The following is a 20,620-nucleotide window of genomic DNA, read 5'->3' on the forward strand; positions in this document are numbered from 1 at the left end:
CAAATTAAAACTAACTTTGAAGAATCAGTTGAGAGTTTTACAATTTATGAGTTATATACTTAGAGTTTTATAATTGGAGTGTTGTGGTTGAAAGGAAATCGAAGGACAAAGCATATACTTGCACTCGTTTGCTTGAAACATATTGAAGGAGAACGACGTCGTGAGCTTTAAGAATGACTGAAAGAGAACGACGTCGTTTGAATTGAAACAGATTGCTCGACACAGTGATGGCGCTGAAATTAAAAAAAAATTCAAGATAAAAAAGAAACGACGTCGTTTTTGTGGGACTTTCGGGTTTTGACTCGGGGGAAATAGCAATGTTGTAAGGGAAGTTTGAAATCAAAAGGCATGGACTTGTACAAACAGATTAACAAACTGTAAAGATAAAGTTACAAAATTTTGTATAAATTGAGGCAGTCTAAACGTATTTATTGAATTCAAAATAAAAATACATATATATAGGTGAAAAGATATTTAATTCAATTAATTTATTATGTCATTTTTTTTTGCACAAGAATTTATAGATCTATGATTACTTTTAACCAGGTAACAAAAGATTTGAACAAATAAGAATGCCCATAGTCTTTTTTTTTAATGCAATAATTACACGTTTTAAATTGTGGTTGTAAATTAATTTTTAATAAGAGGTTCAAGATTAAATCTTATTAACATAAAATAGAGAAGGCAGTTAGTTTTTAGTTATTATGTGCATACAAAAAAATGAGAATTTAGTTTATTCATGTTTATAAAATAAAAAAATGCGGATTCAGTTTAGTCAAAACATACTGCTAAATTATAGTTAGATGGTGCTATACAGTTTGAAATTTGTATTTTGTAATTGTGCGAATATACTCGTTGAAATATTATAAAGTAAATATTGATGGAGCCGGGTTTGAAACTTTGAATTCGTTTTCTTGTACGGAAGCTACAAGAAACAAACAACGCGTGTGCAATAAGAATTAAACAGTTATCTAATTGCAGATATAATTTCATTTTTTGATGAAAGGCAGAGTTCTAATTGATGGGAGCCTCTAAGTTACAATAATTGTAACATACATCCCTCATGTGAACCACACAAAATTGTAGGACCCATAATTTATGTGGTTCACATGAAAAATATATGTTACAATTATTATAACTTAGCATTTGCCTTGATAGAATTTTGTGGAGAGATACAGAGAAGAAGAGAGAGAGGCGGCTTGGTGGGTGCACAAATCTTGGACCTTAACTTAGTTAATTATGGGCTCATTAAGTCATTGGGCTGATATTTCTATTTGCTTTTGGGAATTGACAGGCTTCTAGATCTAAGTTTGTTCTCCTCGAGTTTCATATCATATAATAAACTACCGAAAGCAGAAGAAAATGGCACAAAAAACATGCACAACGAGTAATCGCCTTTACAATACACGACGTGGGAGAATTAAAGGGCATGTTTGGCATGCTGTACATATTCTGCTATGAACTGTATTGAAAGTGCAGCTCAGCGTTTGGGAAGCTGCCAAACCAGCCTGGGCCGGTCGTTTTTGACCTCCCACGCCCGTGTAACCCAGATCCGCCACCCACCCTTGGGTTTATTTGAGCCTAGTTACTTTTGTTTAATAATATTATTTTATTATTATGATCGTTTAATTAGATTTTACAATTTAATTATTTATTCTTTAATAAAAATAGTACTCAACAATGGCAACCCGACGTCACTGCTGACACTTGCACTTCACCGTCAACAGCCATCATCAGCACTTGTTTATTATCGACCGCCGCAGGTATCGATAGCTTTTGATATTAAAATTGGGGATCAGGCTACGGTGCAACTGTGGCACCGTGCCACAGTTGCACCTAAGGTTCCCCCTAAAATTGGTATCATTAGAATTCACGTCGCAGTCTCTACACAGCAAAATAGATTTTTCAAAAAACGGAGAATCTTAAATATTGCTGTGTAGAGCCCGTAATGAGTATTTCAACGGTACTAGTTGTGATATCAATGAATGACATCGACAAATTACCGACGGTGGTTAGTGGTGATTATCGGTGAATCTTTTATTTTTTAATTAATAAATCAAATTTATATTATTTTAATATAAATTACAATATAAAATATTAATATGTGTAATATAGTACATAGAGCATACAACACATATAGTTCTGTATTAAATTTATCAACCTTTAAAATAATATATTAAAGTTCAATCAAATACAACACCATACACTAAACACGTTCGAAAACTCATCTTAAGAATAGCTTTTAATTAGGAGTGTTTATATATGTGTGTGTGTGCGCGCGTGCAGTGAACCAAATTTGATCTTAATTTCTTTGTTGAAACTCGTAAGTTATTATGATTACCTAATACACTTATATTTTAAGTAAAAGTTGATGTGAATCTGCTTCAATTTCAAACTCTCTCCACTCTCCAAAAGAGTGTTGAGAAAGTAAAATTTAAGCCAATTAATTATTTTTCGAATCAGATGAGAATTAATCAAGAAAAACGAAGAAGAAAAAGAGGAAATCAACCAACTCTCACTCTCTCTCATTGTTTAATATATCACGGTACCTTTTTCTTAGTCTTAGATGTCTAATTAAACGAGCAAGTTAGTGCATTTTAGTGCTTTACTTCATATCCATTTGTTAACTTTTTGGGTTCAAAACTCAAATGTATTGGTTCCTCATGTCCTAAAACTTAGACTTTTGGTATCATTTTGACGCGATTGTGATTATAGTCGGTATAATTTGTTAATTAATTAACGCTGCCTTAATGGGCGAAGGTAAGGAATTTTTGTAGTTCTGAAGTCAAAAGCAATTACACAAAGATACTGGGAATATGGTATCCGATACAAGATATTATATTTTCGTTAATTATTTATTCTATGACTGAAAGATCTTTCGGTCAACTGCATATCAGCAGGGTTCCATTTGCATTTTCCATTGCATTATGGAATTATTAAAATAATAAACAATTCAATAAAGAAGCAAAGTTGGTGAGCAATACTATAATTCTAGAAGAATTTAATTATAGTAAAGAAATATTAGGTCCCATGTTCACATCTCAAATCTCGGAAACTTTGAATTGTAAAATTGTAATGAGTCAGACATGGAGAAGTAGTTGTTGCATGAAGATTTTGCTTGTCGATTTGTGCCTATATTAAAGTGATTTTTTTTTTTTTTTTTTGGGAATTATCAAGAAACGGTACAATGTTTATTCAATCATTAATTACTAAAAACTAAAAAGTAATTGAAATATAATTGCACATATTATGATGGAAAAATTCTGCAACTATGAGTCCGCAAGATCATGTTTTGATTATAGCCATTCACATGCAGTTGTAACAACTTAATCATCATGAACCCATTTACACAAATCTTAGCTGATCAGCATCAAAATTTAAAGGGTGTCATGGATCTCAAGAAAATTTCCACAAATGACCCATTTGATTTTAATGATGTAGAAGGGAAGAGCTATAGAAAAAATTAAATAATAAAATAGTTAAGAACTATATATGGGTAGGTAGTGAATTTGAAAACCCCTCTTGTATATGTGGAGAGAATTATTATTATTACTCAAAACATTTAGGGGGGACATCCAACCTAACATGGGTTTAAAAACTTCAGTGCGTGTGCGTCATAAGAAAGTTTTTTCAGTAGATTTATGAGTGTAAATATAAATATATAATAAATATTAATACAATGAATAATTGTACTATCCAAATTGAAGAACCCATTACTATTTAAAATAAATACAAAGACACTGCATTTTTTTTCAATGAAAAAATCATTACATTAATTTTTTTTTTTTAAATTTCATCCACACCAAAAAATAAAGATGGGGGTGGGTATAATTCGGTTTAGTTTTTGTTAAATCAAGTTGAATCAAATTAACCTCTTAAAAAGTATAAATCGAACCTATTAAAAAAGATGAAATCAAACCGGTTCTTTTTTTAATCTTTAAAACTTTTGTATTTTTTAGTTTTTTAACTTTCATTTAAAAAAAAAATTGAACCAATCAATGTTTTTTAATTTAAAAAAATCGAAAAAAATGTTGGAAATCCTTCATACGTGTCGAATCAGAAAATTATATATTCGTGCCAATAAAAATTTAAAAAGCGGATATTCATATTATTACATAATAATTAGGTTACCTGTTCTTCCATTGACAAATATTAAAACACTGGATGATGATATGAGAATCCCCTGCACGTGAAGAAACCCCGAAAAAGTGTCTCGTGTATTTTGTTTTGCAGACCAGACCAAATTAACAGCTAGCTTGATGCATTTTATGTAAGAAGACGACAATTATTTATTTTTATTTACTGCTCTTAATTTACTGATTCCACAACAATTTAAAGAGAGATCCGAGAATAATTAGCTGCTTTTGCCCTTCAGCAGCGCCGCTAGCTAATAATAATATGCAGCCTCGATTGAATTCTAATGAGTTTTCAAGAACATTTCCCCCCCTTTTTATGCTTCGATATTATAAATTTTCAGGTGTTGCTAAGTTACACAACTTACATCAATCTAAATTCAGTTTTTTTTTTTTAAATATGAATCAATTACCAGTTGTCAAATAATTCAAAAGGTTACGGAGACTAATCTTAAGTCAGTTGTAAGTAACAAAGATTGTAATTTAATTAACAGTTATTGATAATTGATCACCTTATAAACGATACGTCATATGTCACGTCATTTAAAATATAATTTGTGATAAAATTTTAAAATACATATCATTAGATATAAAAATTCTCTTTAAAAAGTTTCTAGATCATCTTCTAGAAATCAGTCAGGTGCTTAATAGTATAAGTACAATAAATTAACGAAAATATATATTTTCTCTTATTATATAAATGATTTTATAATGAATTCAACTTTTATGTTAAAATAATCTTTTTTTTGGGGGGGGGGGGGGGGTTCTAGTAAATTTTTAGATCTTATCAATTGATTAGTTGCGACTTTTGTGAATAAAACTATATATATAGTGGTCCATTACCATATGCAACAAAGTCCTTTATTTGCTCTTTTGAAATATAAAGCAAATAATAAATTACCATCACTTTCAAGTCTCAATCATTCAAAGTATAAGTCGCTCTGTTTCATTAGCTGTCCGGTAAAAAACAAATGAAAGGAACCAAATCAGAATCTAGACTGACACGAACCCCACGCATACGCATGGGAAAGTTTATATCAAAATTCAACCTCCAATTTGTGAGCAGCAGTTCAAACCCCCACAATACATGTAGGGGTGTTTTCTTCCTCAAATAAAATTGAGTGAAATCAATCTACTACCTTATCCCAATGCGAGGAGTAGACATCCCTCGAATATTTGAGAGGGTTAAAATTTGGGCAGCGCTCCATTAGTTTTGATGTATGTTGGTCCCAGTTATAATCTGATTTGTACATATCAGTTATATTCTCATGTAATATGAGTTGTAATCGGAGCAATAATCTCATGTAATCAAAAAAAAAAAAAAAACCTCCGATTTGTTAAAATTAATCATTTTTCTCACGCACAAAAATTCAATAGAGTTTTCCAGACGTTCCACTTTTTTTTATTTTTATTGGGGTAATAATTTTTTTTATAAAAAAAAAAAAACTGATTTAGAAAAATGATTTATTTCGCCAAACGACAGCGTCACGTTGTTAGTTTTTTTTTTTTGGTATTATAAAAATGGTATGATAGAAACCAACAGGCATAGATTTATATAGTTTTCTAGCAGGTAGCAATCGGGACATGTGATGGGAGAGATGTGATAAAAAATCATAAACGGTGCCTCAGAAGTCAAGAGAACGTGGCTGCCAAATTAATATCAAGAGTGCTAAGAGCATGTTGTATCCATTTTGCCAAATTAAATTTGGAAAATCATTTCAACTCAAAAGTGACAAACCAAAAATAACAATAATCATAGTAAATGAGGATAATTTACTCGTACCGCTTTTTGGTGAACTCTCTTTGAACGTTTTGCAATGGTTTCTTGAATGATTTTTCTCGTTTATTATTAATGAAATAATTTTTTTTTTCCTTCTGTTCAAATATTGTCAATCTTTTCTCGTTTATTTCATTAAAATACATAAAAATTATATATTCAAAATACAAAAAAAAAAATGATTCTTCCTAAATGACAATATAAGAATTGCACTAACGATTCTGAATTTTGTTAATTAAATAATAATAATAAAAAAAAAACAGTGGCTGTCAATATAACGGGCCCGCGGCCCATCTTATCCTAATATTTCCGTTCTTTATTCAACCGTAGTTAATGACCAGGTTGGTTTGACAGATGCATGAGCATGACGTGGCACGAGGGGTAAATGAGGTAAAGAACAAGGGTAAAAGTGGAAGTGAAAAAAAGGGACCCACGGGTACAAGTTGATTAAAACTTTAAACAACGTGAACCGGGGGCATGACTTTTGAATTTGATGCGGAAGCCTGACCCCCCTCTGCCTAAAAAATCAAAATCGTCCGACATTTGCAATATAAAGAATAAGCAAGTAGCCGTTTTTAATTTATTGCTTGATTACCCGTCCAACTGACTAACCGCCTTATTAATTACCCATTCATCTGCCTCTATTCATCCAAAAATTTTAGGGCACGCGAGAGATAATATAATTAACTAATATATATATATATATATATATATATATGTCAATATGTATTATTATTTATATAATAATTATTTTTAATAAATACTCACATGTCTTAACATCATTTATTATTTCATATGTATGGTAAAATACTAAAATATCTTCCACTCACGGTCCATTAAATCTAATATTATCTACTATCCATTAAGTTCAATTTAATTTTAATTGGCTAAAAGATTTTAACGTCCTTAAAATATTATTTTTACATTTATTTATTATTTATTATCAATGTACGTATATTATTTAAAGTTGGTAATTTTTTTTTATAAAAAGTGAATGGGAGAGAATTACCATATGATTTTTTTTTATAAATAAATAATTTTTGGATGTATTAGTAATAATAATTTAAGACACAGTAATTTGAATTTCTATAATTGATGGGTGATATTATAGGATGGTTGACTGAATTGGTACGTCATTCATTAGACAAATAAACTATCACTGGATCTGTCAGCCCCACCACGTACAACTAGACTTCTGAGTTTTGACAGTGTTCCTTTTTCTTCCTTAAATCCGCCAACCACCATCCCCAAAACCACACCACCATTAACAAATCCAAAAATTACCAAAATAAACAAACAAACAAAAACGAGCTTCAAACTTTCAAAGGATAATAACTAAATTGGAAAAAAAAAAAAGTACACAACACAAGGCAGCGCAGATCTCTCCAAACTTGGTGACAAAAGCAGAAACAGATGTAGGAAAAAGCCGGAGACCGTCCCATGTCTGCAAATTCACTTGTTTCTGTAACCTCTGACTCCTAATGAGGTGAGAGCTACCCATTTGTTTAATAACTGTTTCCCTTTCGAATCGGGTTCCTTCTTCACTTAACTCGCCTTCACTTTTACGGCCAAGTGAAGAGTACCCATTTGCTGTCTAATGTTTTGTTGACTTGCGTTCGTAAGGAAGCGTTGCCATCAACGAGTCAACTTGTAGCTGTGGGCTGTGTTCACATTTGTTTTTTTGTAGTTTCTTCCCCCACTTTCTTCAGAGTCTGTTTCGGCGTCGGCACCAATGCTTTAGAGTACAAATTTATTATCTTCTTCTTCGTCTTTTGTTTTTTCCCCCCCTTGTTTTACAATTTTGGTTTTTTCTAGCTTTCTTGTTCTAAGTTTAATAGATAGTCTTTATAGATTTTTCATATCTATTCATATTTGGTCACTTGCAATTGTCAAATACTCTCTCTCTCTCACTCGGTCTTTTTTCATTTTTGGATACCTCATGTTTGCCTAAGTATGGCTGTATAGGAGTTCTTAGGGGAATTGGTTGATTCAATTGCTGAATATAGAGTTTCTGGTTGTCATTTGTCAATTTGCTGTATAAAGCTTGAAAAGGCTCTCTTTTTTTTTTTTTTCTTTCTTTCAATCTTTTTTGGTTAGTGTTGAAGTTTCTTTCTTTATATTCGGTCTGTTGATTTCTTGTGTGTAGTCATGGGAACTGGGAATTTGATTCATCTCATCGGCTTCTTTTTGGTATCGCTTATCCTTATTTCTAAAACTTGTATGGCTAGTATTCAAAGCATAGGGAAGATACTTCCAGGGTTTCAAGGAGCTCAAATGACTTTTATTGATAAGAATGGTTTGTTTCTGTTATCAAACAACTCAGATTTTGCTTTTGGCTTCCGAACTACTGAAAATGATGTCACATTGTTTCTGCTTGTTATCATGCACAAGGCCAGTTCCACAATTATCTGGACTGCAAATAGAGGGTCACCTGTTGCAAATTCTGACAATTTTGTTTTTAAAAAAGATGGTGAAGTGTCTCTACAAAAAGGGGGGAGTGTTGTTTGGTCAGTGAATCCGAGTGGAGCATCAGTTTCTGCAATGGAATTGCGGGACTCAGGGAATCTGGTTTTGCTAGGGAATGATAATAAGGTCCTTTGGCAGAGCTTTAGCCATCCCACAGACACCCTTATTTCGAACCAGGATTTTACTCAAGGTATGAAACTTGTAAGTGCTCCTAGTACCAATAACTTGAGCTACGTTCTGGAAATCAAGTCCGGAGATGTGGTCCTTTCTGCAGGTTTCCCAACTCCACAACCTTATTGGTCCATGGGGAGGGAAGAGCGGAAAACCATTAACAAGGGTGGGGGGGAGGTCACTTCGGCATCACTTAGTGCTAATTCATGGAGATTCTACGATAATAATAAAATCTTTCTGTGGCAATTTATATTCTCAGATAATACTGATGGAAATGCCACTTGGATTGCTGTTCTGGCGAATGATGGATTTATCTCTTTCTACAATCTCCAAGATGGAGAGCCGAGTACTGCTTCAAATACAAAAATTCCGAATAGTCCTTGCAGCACACCAGAACCTTGTGATGCATATTATATTTGTTCTGGTATTAACAAGTGCCAGTGCCCTTCAGTTATCAGTAGCCAAAATTGCAAGACAGGGATTGCCTCTCCCTGTGATCACTCGAAGGGTTCTACAGAGCTTGTCAGTGCTGGAGATGGGCTTAATTATTTTGCACTTGGGTTTGTTCCTCCCTCTTCAAAAGCTGATTTGAATGGTTGCAAGAAAGCTTGCCTTGGTAACTGCTCGTGTCTTGCTATGTTCTTCCAAAATAGTTCCGGGAACTGTTTCTTGTTTGACAGGATAGGTAGCCTCCAAAGCTCTAATCAGGGCTCTGGTTTTGTATCATACATTAAGATACTGAGTAATGGAGGCAGTGACACAAACAATGGAGGGTCTGGAAGTAACAAAAAGCACTTCCCAGTTGTTGTTATCATCGTTCTGTCAACATCAGTTGTCATACTCGGTCTTCTTTATGTGGCAATTAGGTACGTTAGGAAGAAGAGAAAAGCACCAGAATCTCCTCAGGAGACATCAGAAGAAGATAACTTTTTGGAGAATTTATCTGGAATGCCTGTCCGTTTCACTTACAGAGATCTTCAGACTGCAACTAACAACTTCTCTGTGAAACTTGGGCAAGGAGGGTTTGGCTCGGTTTACCAAGGGGTTCTCCCAGACGGGACTCGACTGGCTGTGAAGAAGTTGGAAGGCATAGGTCAGGGCAAAAAGGAATTTAGAGCTGAGGTTAGCATTATTGGCAGTATCCATCATCTTCACTTGGTCAAGCTCAGAGGCTTCTGTGCTGAAGGAACCCACCGGCTTCTTGCTTATGAGTTCATGGCAAATGGATCTTTGGATAAATGGATCTTCAAGAAAAACCAAGAGTTCCTTCTAGATTGGGAAACCAGATTCAATATAGCTTTGGGTACGGCAAAAGGCCTAGCTTACCTCCACGAAGATTGCGATCAAAGAATTATTCACTGTGACATAAAACCCGAAAATGTGCTCCTTGATGACAATTACCATGCGAAAGTCTCAGATTTTGGCCTGGCAAAGCTAATGACTCGGGAGCAAAGCCATGTTTTCACAACTCTAAGGGGAACTAGAGGGTACCTTGCACCAGAATGGATCACAAACTATGCCATATCTGAGAAGAGTGATGTTTACAGCTACGGTATGGTGTTGCTAGAGATCATTGGAGGCAGAAAAAACTTCGACCCAAATGAAACTTCAGACAAAGCCCATTTCCCATCCTATGCATTCAAGATGATGGAAGAAGGGACACTGAGAAACATACTTGATTCAAGGCTAAACATAGATGAGCAAAGTGACAGAGTGTTTACAGCTGTCAAAGTTGCATTGTGGTGTGTACAAGAAGACATGTCTCTAAGGCCATCAATGACCAAAGTAGTGCAAATGCTTGAAGGCATTTGCCCAGTTCCTCAGCCACCAACTTGTTCTCCACTGGGTGCCAGGCTCTACTCAAGTTTCTTTAGATCTATCAGTGAAGAGGGCACTTCCTCAGGTCCTTCTGATTGCAATAGTGATGCTTATCTTTCAGCCGTGAGACTTTCTGGCCCAAGATAGCAGTTGCTGGACAATTCTTACTTTCACGTGTTTGCTATTTTCACGTATACCTAACATATAATATATTTATTACGTTGTATATTTGTTAGAGCCTTCAAATTTTGTAGTACCAGCTATTAGTACAGCTCCATCACTTTGTACTCTTTCTTGTCTTCGCTGTATGTATACCAACCAAGAGCTTATCATGAAATGCAAAATAAATAGATTATTTACCCAGAAACCCTGCAATTCAATATCATTTTTTCAGAGGGCTATTAATCTATTATGGCAACACATTTTAAAATCTAAATTCAAATTAGAGAAACCTAAATAAAAAGCAAATAAATTATGGTTGGGTGTTGGGTGTTGCATTAACTGATGCTTCTTCACAGAAGGGCAATCTATTACCCGAGAGAGCGAAAAGTAAAAGACCAAAAAAAAAAAAAAAATAGAAAAGAAAGGGCTCTTTAGTAATTACGTATAACTAATTCTTTAATCTTCTTTTTAATTTTGAAGCTGAACGATTCATAAATTTCACAAAATCCTCTAAAGAGGAGTAAAATAGTAAAAAAAAAATTGATTAATTTTATATGTTATTTCTTAATGACTTTATGGAAGACATGAAATATGTAATTAAAAATTTAATAAGAATTGTATAAAAAAAAAATAGAAATATAAGAAGTAAATATGATATTTATCAGAGATGAAACAAATGTACATATGTCCATTTCTAGAGTGGTAGGATATCAATCTATTGCCATTAGAGAACTTGGGGTCCCAGAGTTAGTTTCCGATGATTCCCGCGTGGCAGTATCTAATTGCTTACTGGCCAAAGTCAAACTATTTGGTTCTTGAATATTGAAAAGGCCGACCAATCAGCTACCACGACATTCTGGACCCCAACCGCAGGGAACTAAGACTTATCATCGTAAAAATGAAATCCCGCGAGGACGCGCTTTGCCAGCCGTCCGTTGAGGATGAGTTCATCAACTGCCTCCAGCCTCTGCGGCTGCTCCACCGCTTACTACTCTTCCCCTCTCCTCGCTCCCAAATTTAAATTCAAGTTTCCCGCCAAATCACAACGGTCCTCTCTCTCAACGGTCGAATTTCGCGCCAATCCCCTCACAATTTCTTCCTCCTTAGTCAACCACCGAGGTTCCAGTGACTGACCATAAAACTGATTCTTGTGATTAATTCTTAATTTATGTATTTTAACTCTTTACATATGTTTAAATTTACAGGGAAAGATGGATCTTGCAATTCGAATAGGAGGAGGAGAGGACTGTTGCTTACGGCTACACTTCCATTTCTTCTTCCTCTCCACGAATTTGTGCAAGACCTGGGCGCAAAAGCTGAGTAAGTTGATTTTTCTTTTTTTCTTTTTTTCCAAAAGCTGTAATTGTCTGATTTTGGATGCAACTTTCATTTTGTTCATTTAAGATTGTAATTAAATCATCTAATTGGATATAATTGAATAGCATACGTCTCTCCAATATTGTCATGTTTCATACATGAGCTTTGTTTTCATATACGATATTGCCATGCTTCAAAAGTTGGCGCACAACTTTTTTCTTTTTCCTCACCTAATGTCGCGTATGACATGACATTGTTAGTTGTTACAATTTGCTTGGTCTTATGTGATCATTTTATCTTACCATCTCACCGATACATGGTGAATTGTTTGATTTTGATGGCCATATGTATGTGAAATCATTTGAGATACTATATTTGTATGCCAACTTTGTAAGTGTAGCATTACTCACATACAAGCCTTCAATAGTGCCCGTGTCCTAAAGCTTGGATAAAAGGTTTAATCCACATATTTTGCTAAACAGAATTACTAGTTAACAAATATAATACAGAGAGTGTGGGTTGCTAAACATTATCTTCCAAGTAAAAGTTTAGTGGCTTTTGGAGGCCAGTAGTTACAAACATATCCCCATTTGAGTTCTGAGGTAACTGGCCAAGTGTTAATAGTTTCTCTGTGTTGCTTGACTAGATCCTGCAATTTTTTTTTCCGTTTTTCTGATTATTTTTCAATTTCCTTTACTGACACCACAGGTCAGGTATGAGTGACTATCTGCTTATGAAAGAAGAAGTGACTAAGGTAGTTTCAAAAGGCAAGGCTGCTAGTGTACTTCGTCTTGCATTTCATGATGCAGGGACCTTTGAAATGGATGATAATTCGGGTAAGTTTTAGGATATTATGATTGGTCTTCCTCAGTTTCCCATAAAATTTATCATGTCTTCTTGTCATTAGTGCAGGTGGTATGAACGGTTCTATAGTTTATGAACTGGAAAGACCTGAAAATGCAGGCCTGAACAAGCCTTTGAAGGCATGCTCTGTTTCCTTTGTTTTGTTATTGTTTTGATATATGTACTTTGTTTTCTAATTATCCATCCCTTAGATTCCTTGAACATAAGTCCAAACAAATTAACTCTTATGTCGCTCTACCAGCTAACCCTTTACTGGATCCATTGTTGTTTAGATTCTAGAGAAAGCAAAGGGTGACGTGAATGCAATACGGCCAGGTTTGTCCATCTGAAATTCTGCTGTTGAATCTCTGATAGCTACGTATGCTATGGTGCTAAGATGTGTGAATCTTGCATTGTTTAGTGTCATGGGCAGATATGATCGCTTTGGGTGGAGCTGTAGCAGTTTCAGTTTGCGGAGGTCCAAACATCCCAGTTCCTATGGGCAGACTTGATTCAATGTAAGTAGCTAGCTTTCCACTAAGATTATTAACTTTAAATAGAATCAATTAGGCAAACAAAGATTATTTACCAGAGGGATCCTCAAATGTGCAATTTCATCAATATTAAATCTTATGTGCTTCAGTGCTGATTCATTTGGAAAATTGATCAAATATCATATCATTTCATACGATAACTATCCGAGCCTTCACTGTTTTTGCTTTTAATAAGGGATTTTTCTTCATAGGGAGCCTGATCCTGAAGGAAAACTTCCGCAAGAAACTTTGGATGCTTCTGGTTTGAAGCAATGCTTTCAAAGAAAAGGCTTCTCGTGAGTTTATACCAGCAGACATATTTTTTATCCATATTTTCTTCTCTAATTAAGTTCAGTAATCTGTTGAGTGAATTCCTTATAAAACTAAAATCTAGCTGGCCATTTTTATCATTTTTTTAAAATTATGAAAATCAGTAATATGCATGCTTATAAGGCATTTAGCCACAATCTAGTTGGTACTACATTCATGTTGTTGGAAAAGCATTAACATACAGTAATTCCAATTCAGGAACATCTGGATTGAGGAAAACCATGGCTTTTATTTATTTTATTTTTATTTTCAGAGCACAAGAGCTAGTTGCTTTATCTGGAGCCCATACTCTTGGAACCAAAGGTTTTGGAAATCCAATAGTTTTCGACAATTCGTACTATAAAATTCTTTTAGAGAAGCCATGGCAGTCTTCAGGTGAATAGCCTCTCACACAGAACTCATTATGTTCTCTCCTGTGCATTTAATAAAGAATCTTATGTTTGTTTGAATTTCCGAATTTGGATAGTAACTTTTTGATGCAACCCTTGCAAAAAGAAAGTCTAGATGACCCAGTTATTGTTTCTTGATTAGTTTTTCTTTTCTCATCAATTGATTCTTTTCTTTGCTTTTGCTTGTAGCTGGTATGTCAAGCATGATTGGACTTCCTTCAGATCGTGCACTTGTTGAGGATGATGAATGTTTGAGGTTTGTCATCTTCGAAGAGCCTCTTAAAACTTACCTGAATTCTATCAACTTCTTTTAAATGACTCTTAAGTGGTCATTAATTAGGAGATACTTTTAGAAATGAGATGTTGGGAACTGAAAACAATAAAAAATTTGTTAATAATCAACAATTACATACAAAATTTTCTTATCTTTGATGCTTAAACTAATGCGCAGATGGATCAAGATGTATGCTGACAATCAGAATATGTTCTTTGAAGACTTCAAGAATGCTTACGTTAAACTAGTGAACTCCGGAGCAAGGTGGAGAAGCTTGTGACATTTTCTTTTTTTCTTTTTGGGTCTCCAAAGACCAACTGGGAGCCTTTTCTTGATTAGTTAGCTTCTAGTTTTCTTTACCGAATAGAGTGTCCATGTTTGTAGATGCTCGGTATTGTACATTTCTAATTTTCCCCCCAGTTTTTTTAATCTTTAAATTGTCGTTTCATATTATTTGAACGTGAGGAACTTGATTGAATATCCATAAACGGTGACAGAAATGTATAAGATTTCAAGAGATCAGTACATGGTGCATGGTTATGTTTGCTGTAAAACGAAAATAAACTTGTTCTTTTCTTAAATTATCTCCAGGACCTATAAAAAATTTAAATGCATTGAATATTGCATAACTCCAGAGGCTATGAATCACTTGGCTCGAAATTTTAAAGGCAAGGAATCAGGAATGGGTCCCTATGCTTAGCCAACGGCCTAAGTTGTGAAAACAAATGAAAATGACGGTTCACTTTCCAGCATAATAATTATTTAGACAAAAGAAGGGAGTGACCCATAGGCATTAAGGGGTTAGAAAGAAACGCTACAAGCAATAGTGGGGCTTAAAAACTGTGACTGATGCAAGAAGCTCCCTAATTCCTAAGAAACAATTGTATGGAAAAACAACTTGTGGATGTCAAATTTAGCATTTTCTTGGCCTGGCCTGACCTTCAAAATCAAATTATTGTGCTTGTGAAAATATAAGAAAAGATAAGAAAGGTACCCTTTTGATGGAGAAAAGAAAACAACCTCTCTTTGAAAATTATGTGCTTGTACTCCATGGGATTAAATTCATCTGACCCATTATTTCTGCAGTAGTTCCAACACCTTTGGTCCTGATAAGTTCGTCTGCTAACCTTTTGATTCCATACGTTCATAAACAAAAACCACAAATAATTCAACAAAAATTTCATTAAAATAAGAGGGGACATCAGCATGAGGCCCTACTACGACACAAATAATAATAATAAATAATAATTTAAGTTTCTAAAAATGAACAATGTGTCCAAAGACAAATCTGTTGACAGCTAGTGGGTCTAGCCCAGAAATTTACCAAGAAAAGAAAAAGGGGAAAAAAGGGTTAAAAATAATGACAAAAATTATAAAATTCAAAGGGTTGTCCTAAGTTTCCAACTTTACGAATTTATTTGATTAATTAATTTACATATTTTTTACATTTCTTATCTTAATAGTCATGGTTGAGGGTCCGTAAGTAGACAATAATCAATGTTTCTACGTGAGAATCGTGATCGAGAAATTATGAAACGGTAAGAAAAAGAGCAAGTAAACAATTTGAATAAAATACAAAATAATATCTTAAAAAGGATAATTGTTCTTTTTTAATTAAAAATGATAATTATTCTTAGTAGAGAAAATGAGATAATTATTCATGTAATTATCTTAGTACTAGATTTATTTTTATTATTGATTTTTAAGGATGGAGAAATCTTAATTACGAGCTGTTTCCATTTAATCATCAAATTTGAAAAAAAAAAAAAAAAAGAGTTCCACTCACGCATTAAGCTAATAATTAATTTAAAAAAAAAAATCTTTAGTTAATCCTAACATAATTTAAGAAATTGACTAAGGGGTATCACCACAGCACCACTGTTTATTCCAACCCTAAACCCCTGAGCCACCACCAAACCCTAGCCCTGCTTTTTTTTTTTTTAAAAAAAAAAATTCTACCTATTTATATGACCAAGTACGTATTTATTTATTTAAGCCTGTGTACAGTTCCATCTCTCTCCCATCTTCTTGTTAAAACACATGCAAGTGAACTTCTCGTCGGATTAATTTATTGACAAGATATTTTTATATTGTTTTATGTTTGAATTTTTTTTTTTAACCACCCATTGTGCAATTTTTTATATATGTTCAATTTATCTTCTGAAAACGGCCGGTTAGGTATATTCTACTTTGTCAGAAATTAATTTTGGGGCTAAATTAGAAGAATTCTTCTGGAAAATTTACTACATGTTTTAGGGTTCTTTTAATTTGTTAGATCTAGAACTTATTGATTCTCTGTTATCTTTCTTAATTATATGTTGCTGCATTAATTGTTTTTCGTAATTACAAGTACTAGATAAAATTAACTTATCTTCCAATCTATAATAACTAATGTTTAAGCTAGAGCTGTTTAACCACAATACCAAATAAGCCTTACGGTTCTTTTAATTAATTTGTTCAGAATATATTGATTATCTTTCATTCTTTTCGATCTTTCCTTGTAAGTTGCAGAGTATGGATAAGACAGTTGATGCCATGGATAGAATATCAGAACTGCCTAGTTCTATCATTCATCATGTGACGTCGTTCCTCTCCGCAAAACAGGCAGCTCGAACAAATGTTTTGTCAAGGAGATGGAATCAGATACGGGGCTTCATTCCCTATCTAGGAAATTGGTGATCATTATGGCTCCATCACCACACCAGGAGACTTGAATGTTGTAAATTTTTTTACTGTTGGATCAAGGAGGATCAGAATCAGAACAACCTGTTGTTGAAAAACATTTAAACATGTTAAATTTGCTCCGTGCTTCACAGGTTGGTTCTTCAGAAGTTGACAGCAGCCTCGAGATTATGACAATGAATATATTCATTGAGAGATATTCGTGTGTTTTAGTCTGGTCACGCTCATGTGTGTCCAAGTTTGAGAAAGTTAACTCTGCATGCGGTGGGAGTAGGACTTTTTAAGATTTCAAGTAATCGGCTCAAGACCTTAATTTTATAGAGAATGAGGGTCCATATATAAGTGGCCAAGTAGTCGATGTCTCTGCATGTGAGAATCATCGAAACGGCAAGAAATGGCTACGCAAATAATGTTGAACGAAATATTAACAGTATCCTAAAAAGTTATTCTTAATAGAGACACAGAGAAAATTAAAAAGAGATGATAATTATTCATGTATTATATATTATCTCGATATTTACGCAAAATAACTAACAACATATTAGACTGTGTTAAGGGGTCCCCAGTTCAATTGATGTCTCTTTGATTGTGACTTCCATACGATTCCATCAAGGAATCCTATTTTCAAATTTATGCACACAAGACTATATGTTATATAGTCACTCTTCAGTGTTATTTTAATATTGCATCGCAGGTTCTTTATAAATTCTTGTGAATCTATTTGATTGTTTCCTTCTGAAATGTTTGATGTACAACTGTATAAAATGAACTCACAATTAGAAAGATATTTATACTACGGAAGTCTGCGGGTTTAAAAGCATGAATTTGAAATTAAATTGGAACAAACCTGATCAATTAAGAGAAATGTGAAACTGAAAATTAAATTAGGTTGATTCAGAAAATTGTCAATTGAAGTTTATTCTAAAACCAAATATCGAACCGCTTATAAGGTTTAATTCGGAGAAATTGCCCACCTCAACTGAACTGTTGTCCTTTTTCTTGAATAATCTGAAGATCTGATATGAGAATGAATTTATGATATGTTTATTTATGTGATTGGAGAATCAAAATCTGAAATAAAAATAATTGATAGTGTTTATTTGTTAAAAAATAAGAATGATAAGAATAAAACATGTGGATACACATATTTTTTTAAATTATAGAATGGAAACTTGATTCCCACATACGGTTGAGAATCAAGTTTTTATTTCTCGAACTCATCATTTGACCCTACTTAAGTTTTATAATTTCATTTTTGTTAGTTAAAACATTAATATACTAAGAGTGGATCAACAGTCCAATAAAACTACTCTATTTTTTTACACTTCCTTTAGATTAAGGAGAAATAAATGGTCAAGATTAAATATATTAAAGAGCTTATAATGCATTGAATACAAGAAAAAATATTTGTATGTCAAGAATTCTTTATCAACTTATGTAATTAAGGTTTTGTTTCGGATTGAGATATTGTTGCTGTGGATAAAAAACTATAATTATAAATAAAAGTTAATAAAATATAGTAAATATAAATTTTAAATAATAATTTTGACGAAATTATTAAAGATATAATAGATTTTGACGAAATTATTAAAGATATAATAAATTTTTCATCGTATAAATGAAAAATCATATCAATATAACTTCCAAACTATAATAATTAGTGTTTACCAAACACTTTACTACTGTAACTTTTAAGATAAAGTTACCCAACCACAAATGCACCCGCAGTCAGTTGAAAAAATATGGTGTAAAGTCATGTGAAGAGAACAATAGTTATGACTGTTCAGTAAAAGACTGAAAGAGAAAAGGATGGAGGAAGAAGACTGGAAAAAGAGAGAGGGGAGGCCCAGAGTCCGTGAAGTTAGGATGCAGAGAAAAGAACAGTAATTAAGGAAGAGACAAATAGTAATAACTCTACAGATTTGATATTTATATTATTTAACCTTAACCTTTTATTCATGCTTAAACTAAAGGCTCAAAAGGGTAAAAAATAATATAATTTTAAATTCTGAGTTCGAGCTTCAACAGGTACATGACTTTATAATAATTTGAAAAAAAAAAAAAATCATGTCTGTTCTTCCTATTTATAATTTCCTTTTAACGTGGGTCCTTTAATTGGCCATAAAAAAGAAGAATAAATTTCGTTTATTGTTGCACAAAAGAGAATGTTGGGCCACACCATTATCACCTGAAAGTTGCTCAATTGGCTATTTGACCTGGTTTTTATTGCTTCTATATTTGGCAAAAAGATTTTCTTCTCTCCATTACTTTCTAGGAAAATTTGTTCCATTCGACTGTCTCCTTCAATCAATTTGCCAAGAAAATGAGCAACAAAATTACAAAAACACTCATTTTATTGTCTGCAAAATTCAAATATAAATAGAAATGAGAAGAGGCATGGAGCATATAAGTAAAGGAGCTGTGCTAATTAATACAATTTTATGCTTGACCTAAAATAAACACGACACGTGTGGAAGGTGAAGAGGACCCCGCGTCACAAATGCAAACTCTAAAATAAATCATGTTCTTTGAAGAGAAGAGACGTTTAGAATGAGTGAAGAGCAGAAATCAGAAGGGAACATGCACTTGTCATCTCTATTGGCTCTTTTGCTTCATTTCACGTGCCGTGTGGGCGCATTTTGGAATTACTCGGTGTGCTTTTAGTCAGCTATATATATATTTTTTAATTTGACTTGTTCACTTAAATATATCCCACGTAAATATTGTATTCAATTGTATTTGTGTATCTATATTTGTATACAAAAAAAATGAAGTCACTCACTCACTCTACATGTCGCGTATAAACTCCAATTTACATTTCACTAATTTTCTTTTTCTCCAAAATTTACAGTCACATAACACAATTAATTTTTTTTACACTGTTAATTTCTCTGTCAAATAATTTTAAGCTTATGCATTTAGATATATAATTTAATAAATGCACACTATAAGCTTATGTATACTATAAGCTTATAACTTTGAATGATAAGCTTATGTATGCCGTAAGATGCTTGAAATGATTATTTAGTAAGCATCTATGACACAATGTGATTCTATAACTCTTTATAAATAGAGTCAAAACAACTCCACTTAAGAGATGTCACTCAACGCAACAAAGCATCATAGTCCACTAAATCACTTGTATTACCTCTGCATCTAACTTTGTAATTATGATAATGTTGCCTAGAAATAAGATACACACCTAAGTTTTCACCACCAACTTTTCCACCCACCTGAAATCTGTTGCATGTTAGCTTTCAGCAGTAAGTCGCCAGTGCTTTCACTGATTTGAAAGTTGAAACACAAATAAAACACTTGAAAATGGTGTGATATCATTGACTATAGATGTACGAGGTTTGACGAAAATTAAAATCCATTAATTATTTTAATTAGAAGTTAATCTTATCAGCTATTAGCTTAGTGGTTAGAACACATACCTCACAATTTAAGTGAAGACGATTTTCTCTCTTTCAAAATGCGAGTGAAATGGACGTTCCTCGAATATTAGCGAGGGTAAAAATATGGGATGTGCTATATAAGATTTGTAAATTAATTCCAGTACTAATCTCATGATGAATTGTAATTTGAGTAATAGTCTCATGTAATTCAAAAAAAGAAAAAAATATTAATCTTATCACCTTGTGTTTGTGGCTTTGTGCTGGCCGCATCTTGGCTTGAAAGGATTTTGTGTCTTATCTTGTTGGTCACACAAGTCTATTAAGCAA

General features: G+C 33.3%; 2 protein-coding genes across 8 annotated transcripts; both read left to right on the forward strand.

Moving 5' to 3' along the window:
* Window positions 1–7,083: 7,083 nt before the first annotated feature.
* LOC102623355 (G-type lectin S-receptor-like serine/threonine-protein kinase SD2-5) lies at window positions 7,084–10,732 on the forward strand. Of its 7 annotated transcripts, none has more exons than XM_025101349.2 (2): window positions 7,084–8,566; window positions 8,651–10,732. In XM_025101349.2, exons 1-2 carry the CDS (start codon window positions 8,059–8,061, stop codon window positions 10,510–10,512), a joined length of 2,370 nt encoding a protein of 789 aa, XP_024957117.1. In that variant the 5' UTR covers window positions 7,084–8,058; the 3' UTR covers window positions 10,513–10,732. The 7 variants fall into 7 exon arrangements, with proteins under 7 accessions (XP_024957117.1, XP_024957116.1, XP_024957119.1 ...); XM_025101348.2 differs by having other exon boundaries at window positions 7,084–7,396; window positions 8,057–10,732; XM_025101351.2 differs by having other exon boundaries at window positions 7,085–7,396; window positions 8,302–10,732.
* A 699-nt stretch (window positions 10,733–11,431) lies between these two features.
* On the forward strand, window positions 11,432–14,735 carry LOC102623082 (putative L-ascorbate peroxidase 6). The gene is made up of 10 exons (XM_006483305.4): window positions 11,432–11,646; window positions 11,733–11,847; window positions 12,553–12,680; window positions 12,757–12,827; window positions 12,981–13,023; window positions 13,109–13,205; window positions 13,433–13,516; window positions 13,804–13,925; window positions 14,129–14,195; window positions 14,391–14,735. Exons 1-10 carry the CDS (start codon window positions 11,469–11,471, stop codon window positions 14,491–14,493), a joined length of 1,008 nt encoding a protein of 335 aa, XP_006483368.1. The 5' UTR covers window positions 11,432–11,468; the 3' UTR covers window positions 14,494–14,735.
* The last annotated feature ends 5,885 nt before the right edge of the window (window positions 14,736–20,620 follow it).

The sequence above is a fragment of the Citrus sinensis genome, chromosome 1 (genome assembly GCF_022201045.2).
Source record: "Citrus sinensis cultivar Valencia sweet orange chromosome 1, DVS_A1.0, whole genome shotgun sequence".
Taxonomy (NCBI): Eukaryota; Viridiplantae; Streptophyta; class Magnoliopsida; order Sapindales; family Rutaceae; genus Citrus; species Citrus sinensis.

Excerpts from the sequence above, each read along its gene's own strand:
- LOC102623355 (XM_025101348.2), top strand. The coding sequence starts at position 8,059 with ATGGGAACTGGGAATTTGATTCATCTCATCGGCTTCTTTTTGGTATCG.
- LOC102623082 (XM_006483305.4), top strand. The coding sequence starts at position 11,469 with ATGAGTTCATCAACTGCCTCCAGCCTCTGCGGCTGCTCCACCGCTTAC. Across the intron at positions 12,681-12,756 it reads TGAAATGGATGATAATTCGG|GTGGTATGAACGGTTCTATA; the intron begins GTAAGTTTTAGG and ends TCATTAGTGCAG. Across the intron at positions 12,828-12,980 it reads GCCTGAACAAGCCTTTGAAG|ATTCTAGAGAAAGCAAAGGG; the intron begins GCATGCTCTGTT and ends ATTGTTGTTTAG.